This window comes from Serinus canaria, chromosome 5, assembly GCF_022539315.1.
Source record: "Serinus canaria isolate serCan28SL12 chromosome 5, serCan2020, whole genome shotgun sequence".
NCBI classification, from domain to species: Eukaryota; Metazoa; Chordata; class Aves; order Passeriformes; family Fringillidae; genus Serinus; species Serinus canaria.
In genome coordinates this window covers 6,896,409-6,904,066 of record NC_066319.1, presented here as the reverse complement: position 1 = coordinate 6,904,066, position 7,658 = coordinate 6,896,409, and the positions used below count along the sequence as shown (strand labels likewise).

The 7,658-nt window shown below is 42.0% G+C and overlaps 1 protein-coding gene across 1 annotated transcript; it reads left to right on the top strand.

Annotated features, from left to right (window-relative positions):
* The first annotated feature begins 22 nt into the window (after nucleotides 1-22).
* Nucleotides 23-7,278, top strand: DHCR7 (7-dehydrocholesterol reductase). Its single transcript, XM_018922000.3, has 8 exons — nucleotides 23-180; nucleotides 1,170-1,273; nucleotides 2,114-2,336; nucleotides 2,910-3,000; nucleotides 3,642-3,855; nucleotides 4,311-4,515; nucleotides 5,042-5,173; nucleotides 5,764-7,278. Exons 2-8 carry the CDS (start codon nucleotides 1,176-1,178, stop codon nucleotides 6,226-6,228), a joined length of 1,428 nt encoding a protein of 475 aa, XP_018777545.2. The 5' UTR covers nucleotides 23-180; nucleotides 1,170-1,175; the 3' UTR covers nucleotides 6,229-7,278.
* The last annotated feature ends 380 nt before the right edge of the window (nucleotides 7,279-7,658 follow it).

Genomic DNA, 7,658 nt, shown 5'->3' with positions numbered 1-7,658 from the left:
GAGGCCGTGGGGCGGGGGCGGGGCCCGGAGGGGCCGATGCCGCCTGAGGGGCCGCAGGTGTGACAGAGGCGGAGCGGTGGCGGCTGTCGTGGCCGCGGGGAGCGGAGCGAGAGCGGTCCCCGGCCGGTGATCCCCGGCCAGTGATCCCCGGCCAGTGAGAGAGCGGTCCCGGGCCTGCAGGTGAGTGCGTTCCTTCCTTACCGTGTCTGGGATCAGGCCTGGAAGGGAGCCAGCCGTGTGGGTAAAGGGGACCGACGAGCCGCCTTCCCCTCACATGGCTTCTGAAAAGGAGCCTACGGGGGGAGGACTGAAGGAAATAGCCTAAAGGCGAGGTAGTGGAGATTGGGGTTTGATGCGAGTTTTTTTGTTTCGCTGTTGGTGTGGTCGGGCGTGGGAACAGGTTGCCCAAGAGGAGGTGGGTGCAGAGGGAATGGCTAGGCTCAGTCCACAGATAATGGACTAATTGTATAATGGATTAATGGAATAATTATCCATCAGATAATGGATCGGGTTCGCTGTGATGAGGCACATGAGCCGGGGCGTCAGTCCATAGTGCCGATTATAGGGTGGTGATCTTTAGCATAACAAGTGTTTGATCAGAACGAAAGAGTGCATGCTCCACAGAGAGAGTTAAGTGGTGCCGAGTAATTCATTCTCCATTCCCACTGATTTTTTTTACTTTAGATGGGATTATATCTTGTTTTCTGTGATGTAAATGACATATATAGAGCAAGGACTCTGGGCAAAAGTATCCACTTGACGGGATCTCGTTGGGATAGTGTTACAGCATTAACAATTTCTCAAATTAAAAAGGCAGTTAAGCTACAAAGATTTAGGACAATGTGGTGAAACTTTTTTTTTCCTTTTACATCTACATGTAAGTAATAAGTTATATTTATTGGCTATGCATCTTAAAAGAAGTTTCCAATTAGCAAGAAGTTTAATGGATTACTTTGATATCAGTATTTTGATTAGGTTTTGCTGAATGTAAGTTCATAGGGAATTAATTGGTGAAAATTTTTTGCTTCCTGTCCTCCACCCCTAAGTTTTGTGTGGTCTGAAGTCTATATAATAGATTTCAGTAACTTTTATTTGTGATTCTCTTGTAGAGGTATAAGAATTATTAAGAACCAGCTGGAGTGATAGGATTCATATTTTCTTTCCTACAGGACATCATGGCAGCCCATCAGGAGAAAAAACTTGCTGAAGATAGAAAACACCAAAACATGCAAAATGATAATAAAACATCTCAAGGCCAGTGGGGAAGAGCATGGTGAGAGAAGCCAATGACCCCAAGTAGTCCTTGTATTTCCAATCACTTTATTCTTACTCTTAGAGGTGCTGTATTTCTTTTAAACTTCCCTCTGTTAGTGACAGATTTTTGGGTTGCCCTGCTCTGTAAAGCTCATGGGTAATTTGCTGTAGCAACAGGTACTGAAAAAAAGTTCTTCGCATTTTTTAAGGCAGAGAGTTTGCCAGATGGTTTGGTTTAAAGCACACTCCTTGCAAAAATAAAAGCAAATAATAAAAATTGGTAAGATTTTTGGTTCTTTCAAGGAAATAAATATTTCCTGAGGTTTGGAAAACAGGCATTCTGTGGCATTCCCAGCTAACGAGTCCTGCTGTAGCAAGATTTATGACTCATGTCCCAGTTTCCAGAGTTGGGCAGGTATTAGTAGGGCATTGTACTGCAGCTGGGAACAGCAACAGTGGCACAGGAAATTCAACGTATGGCTGGCCAAGGTCTGCCTTTTCCAAGTTTCCAAGCTTTGCATAATGTTCTTGGGATTCCATTATCACTTCCAACTGAATACTCCACCAGTTAGAGCCGTGATTGCCATCAAAAAGTGTGAAGTCTGTAAAAATAATCTGGTTTTGGAGGGAAGATTTTATCTAATCTCTTGCTCTGATCAACTAGCATAAAAAGCATAAAAAGCTCAGCGAAGTATGCTCCTTGCTGAGCTTTTTATTGCTGTTTGACCCCCAGACATGTCTGTGCCCTGTACACATTTTCAGTTTTCATCCAGTTAAATCTAGAAGATGCACTGAAAAAATTCTGAAAATTCATCTGTCTGAAACCTGAGGAGACCAAGTACTCTGTTTTGGATTACAGGGAGGTGGACTGGTTTTCCTTGGCAAGCATCCTTTTCCTGCTGATGTTTGCACCACTGATTGTGTATTACTTCATCATGTCCTGTGCCCAGTACCAGTGTTCTCTGACTGATCCACTCCTGGATTTGGTGACAGGGAATAAGCATCTGTCTGACATCTGGAACAGGACTCCCATGCTGACCTACAGGGCTGCTGCCATTTATTCCCTTTGGGTCACCTTCCAGGTACATTATTGAGTTATGATCTGAATGCAGTGTCTGCTTTCTCCCACAGCTGTTGGATGAATCCTTTTGCACAAAGGAGGTGGAATGTTTCACTGGCATTTACTCTTTGGTGTTTCACAATTGCCAAGGTGCTTTGGAATCCAGATGAAGCCTATGTCCTTGGAAAATAAATATAATGGGAATATACAGAAATATTCCTTGTGTGACATATTCCTTAATGAGGTTTTTAAGAAAAAGCAGCTATTTAATAACAATACCCATTTGTTTTAAATTAATACACAAGAAATAAATCAAAACAAAAGGACAAGGATCTGAATGTAGTTACCAACTGTCCTGCCTCCCCACCAAAAAAGGATGACAGCCTTACATGAAATACATCTTTAGAGCTGTAGAGTAGCCTAGATGTATTACTAGTCTAAAAGCACAACAGCTAAATATTGCCATTTTGGCTTACCCAATACTTACTAGAAACTTAGGAGAAATGTTATATTTGGTATTAATATGTGAGGGGATAGTGTTTTGAGGGGTTTTGTCTTGTCTGTATTTACTGTGAATATATTCTCTCTCTTTAAGGTGTTTTTGTTTGTGTCCATTCCTGATTTCTGCCATAAATTTCTCCCTGGATATGTGGGAGGTGTACAAGAAGGTGCTGTCACCCCTGCTGGTAAGGTCTTCCTTGGAATACATGCACCCCGTGCAATCTTGTGAAATGATAATATTTCTGTTCTTAGAGTCTTTAATAACCTATGTGTAACCAGAGGAAACGTCACATAAATGCTCTCACCTTCCTCACAGGTTCAGTTCAAACAAAACTAGAAAGCAATCTAGGTCATCTTTTAGAATAAGTCATAGCATTTCTATCTCTTATAATTAATAAAACTGTTGATCTGGTAGGCACCACACCAGCAATGGAAAAGTACTTGTTGATGGTTTTGGCACTTAAAGTTGTCAGTGGACTATTGCTGGTATTTGACAAGATAGTTTTACCTCCTCAAGCTCCATTAACCCAGGGGACTTGGACAAAATGTGTGATGAGAACTGTTACTGGTGGCTAGTCAATCGTGGGGAAAGTCTAAATTCAGTTTTATGAGAAAAGCTTAGCATAACAAAGCCTAATGGGTACAGCAGAGTCCAGTGGAACTTTCAGAAAATTGCCTCAAGGTATTTAATTGGGCAATGAGGAGAGAGAGGTCATTTCATGAGCACTTGATGATTGAACTTCTGTGTATTCTGTGCATACCCATATTAATTAAAAGCTGTATTAATTCAGGGTCACTAACACTCCTTTTTTTTTTTTTATTTTAGGTGTTGTGAATAAATATGAAATAAATGGACTTCAGGCCTGGATCATTACCCATGTGCTTTGGTTTGCAAATGCTTCTTGCTTCCACTTCTTCTCACCTACCATAATTTTTGACAACTGGATTCCTCTCCTGTGGTGTGCCAATATCTTGGGATATTCAGTGTCCACCTTTGCAATGATCAAAGGCTACTTTTTCCCTACCAATGCAAAAGACTGGTATGTGGATTTTAGTAGTGAGAGAATACTAGGTGTTAGAGATTAAAATTGTTAAATAGAAATCAGGTATATAAATTGTATGACAAAGTATATCTCACTGGCACAGAGAGCTAGGCCAGTGTATGGCAGACTCATTGCTTCACCAGCACCATCCCCTGTGTTTCATGCTGCATGCCATGGGTCTGGCAGCCTCAATAGCACAGATACACCCATCCTAAAAATAGTTATACTGTTCAGAAGTGTTACCAAGAGTCAACTCGGGCACCTCTGAAATTCTACAATTTATGTCTATTAATGTAATACTTTGGTCAGGTCCCTTTGTGTTACCTTGCACAATGTTACATGGTTTTATGATTTTTATTATCCCTACATCAAATTAATCTGAATTGTGTAGGCAGAGTAGCAATTACCTGTATTTGTATATAACTGTGTTAATTTCTAGGTTTTTTTTACAGCAAAATCACTGGCAACTTCTTTTATGACTACATGATGGGGATTGAATTTAACCCTCGAGTAGGGAAGTGGTTCGATTTCAAGTTGTTCTTCAATGGGCGCCCTGGGATTGTGGCCTGGACTCTAATCAACCTCTCCTTTGCTGCCAAACAACAGGAGCTGTACGGTGAAGTGACAAACTCCATGATTCTTGTCAATGTCCTCCAGGTAAATTCTGAGGAGGAAATTAAGAAACAAGTTGGGAAATAAGCTAGTATGAAAGTAAGAAAAAAATTCCTTCCACGGAAATGAAACTGAGGCATTTTTTCCTGGCCTGAAACAAGCTCATTCAGTGATGGGGCTTCTTTGGATTTATTCCCTCATCTGTGTAAATGGAAGCCTGCTCAATAGAAGCTCCATTCCTCCTCTTTGTAGCCCTGTGACTCTAAGCTGAACAGAGATCACGGTCAGCTGAGTGTTCACTTCCCAAGGATTTGTCCTTGAGTTGTATACAATCCTTAGTCATCCTATTATTGCTTTATCTGTCTAGAGAGATAGATATTGTGTATTCAGGTAGGTTGTATTTATGTGATAGTTCTTCTTAACTGAGTTCAGAAATGTCTGGTTTTGAATAACATTAAAACACCAAAGAATTTTGAGATCATACCACCAGGCAGCACAGACATTAAGCTGATGCTGTTAAAGCTAACTGGTGACAGTGCTCCGTTATTAATATGAAATTATTTTGTTGCAGGCTATCTATGTTCTGGACTTCTTTTGGAATGAAGCCTGGTACTTGAAAACCATTGATATCTGCCATGATCATTTTGGATGGTATTTGGGCTGGGGAGACTGTGTTTGGTTGCCTTACCTCTATACTTTGCAGGTAAAAATGTGTACACTGTCTATTTGGGCTAACAGGAGCGAAACTTTCCAGAAACATTCTTTCTAGCTGTTTAATTTGTACCTGAAATGTTTCTGTGTAGTCCCACTGTTGAGAAATTATTCCAACATTCTTTGCAACAATTCTCCTGTAGGAAGGCTTCCTGTCCTTGCATGGGTTTGACATCTTTTCTTCTCCTGCCCTACTTTTGTGCCTGTTTCTGTCATTGACAATTTTGTTTGCATAGTTTTCTAAATCCTTTCAGTTTTCTTTCTTTTTACTCTGGCTCATTGGGGGTCTTTTGGTTATTGGTGGTTTGTTTGGGTTTTGTTCCTTGGGTTTTTCCTTCTGTACAGTTTGCATCCTTGCAACTCCTCTCTTCTTGTTTCACGAAGAAGTGCAATTTTGGAGAGAGAAAGAGAGAAGGAAACTCTAGGATGCAGAGTTTTCTGAAAAGTTTTGTGCAGTTTTACCATTGCAGTAAATTTTTCTACTCCCTTCTGGTCTGTTGAGGATCACTGTAGTCAAGGAATTGGTTTGGCATGCTGAGCCTCTGTTGGAAGTAAATAGCTGACTGCTTTTGTGCTCCCCAGGGTCTATACTTGGTTTACCATCCTGTCCAGCTGCGCACAGCTTATGCCATAGGGGTCTTGATGTTGGGCTTGCTGGGTTATTACATCTTCAGAATGACCAACCACCAGAAGGACCTGTTCCGTCGCACCAATGGCAACTGCAGGATCTGGGGGAAGAAGCCAGAGTACATTGAGTGCTCCTACATGTCCGTGGATGGCACCAAGTACTACAGCAAGCTGATGACCTCGGGATTCTGGGGCTGGGCACGTCACTTCAACTACACAGGAGACCTGATGGGCTCACTGGCTTACTGCCTGGCTTGTGGCTTTGAGCACATGCTGCCTTACTTCTACATTATTTACATGACCATCCTGCTCACCCACCGCTGCATCAGGGACGAGCACCGCTGTAGCAGCAAGTATGGGAAGGACTGGAAGTGCTACACTGCGGTAGTGCCCTACCGGCTCCTACCTGGCATATTTTAAGGCTAAAATATGCAGGATGCAGGGGAAAGAAAAAAGAAGAAACGTGCAGGCATACTATGTTTAAAGAAATTGAAGTGAGGCACTGAACTGCCCCATTTTTTTAGAAGAGTCTTTTAATTGGAAAACCCCTCTGAATCACCCCATTTCCAAATTACTTTGGAGTTTAAGAAAAGATGTGTGTAATGAGACTCCTGAGAAATCCCAAAGCTGGGAGGTGGCCTTACCCTTGGTGGTAGCAGGGTTCTGGAAGCAGTTTGCAGTGCTTCAGGAGAAAAGAAAACAGTTCTGTCATCTCTTTAGGAAAGAAGTTTTCTGATGCAGCTGCTTGTGGCCATCAGAAACTACAATTGAGAACAGCTGCAAAGGAGTTTTGATTGTTGATTGCTGGTGAAGAGATGAACAGTAGAAATACTGAACTGAAGAAACTGGTCTGAAATAACTGTTATAATCTAAAACAAAAGTGCAAACTGCCATAAATTAGTACAGTTTTCAGCACCTGACAATATGGAATATGACCAACTGAGTTTTATTTTGCTACTGAAACCAGACTTTGTGAAACTACTGAGCTGAGCTGCTTGGGCTGGAGTAGAGTTACTTTTTTTCCTAGTAGCTGCTATGGGCATAGTTTTGGATTTGAGCTGAGACAATGTTGATAACATTGTTGATAACATAGTGATGTTTTCACTATTCCTGAGCAGTGTTCACACAGCTTCAAGGCTTTTTCTGCATTTCACCCCACCCACCAGGGAGTGGGCTGGGTGAGCACAAGGAGCTGGGAGGGGACATGGGCAGGACAGCTGACCCTAGCTGACCCAAGGAATATCCCAGGCCATATGGTATTGTGTTCAGCACATTAAGCTGGAGGAAGAAGGAAGTGGGGGATGTCAGGAGTGATAGTAATTGTCATTTCAAGCCATTACATGTGATGGAGCCGTGCTTTCCTGGAGATGGCTGAACATCTGCCTGCAGGTGGCAAGTGGGGAGCAGATCCCTTATTTTGCTTTTTTTGTGTGCAGTTTTTCCTTTACCTATTAAACCATATTTATCTCAGCCTGTGAGTTCTTTCCTTTTCCAGCTTCCCTCCCACATCCCACTATGGCGGAGGGAGCAAGGAGCTGTGTGGGGCTGTGTGGCATTCACATTCTCTGAAAAATCCCTTTGCCCAGGATTTTTCTTCTGGGAAGCTGAGAAGCCTCAGAGAAAAAGAAAACAATAATTATCTCATTTGCTTCTCCTCTGTTTTGCTCATGTGGAATGTGTTTGGAGATTGTTTACCCACAAGTGATTGTTTCATTGGATTCTGGTGTGAGTGTTTTCACTCAGTGGCCAATCAGTGCCAAGCTGTCTCAGGACTCTGGAGAGTCACGAGTTTTAATTATTATCTTCTTAGCGTTGTGTAATTATCCTTTCTCTATTCTTTATTATAGTTT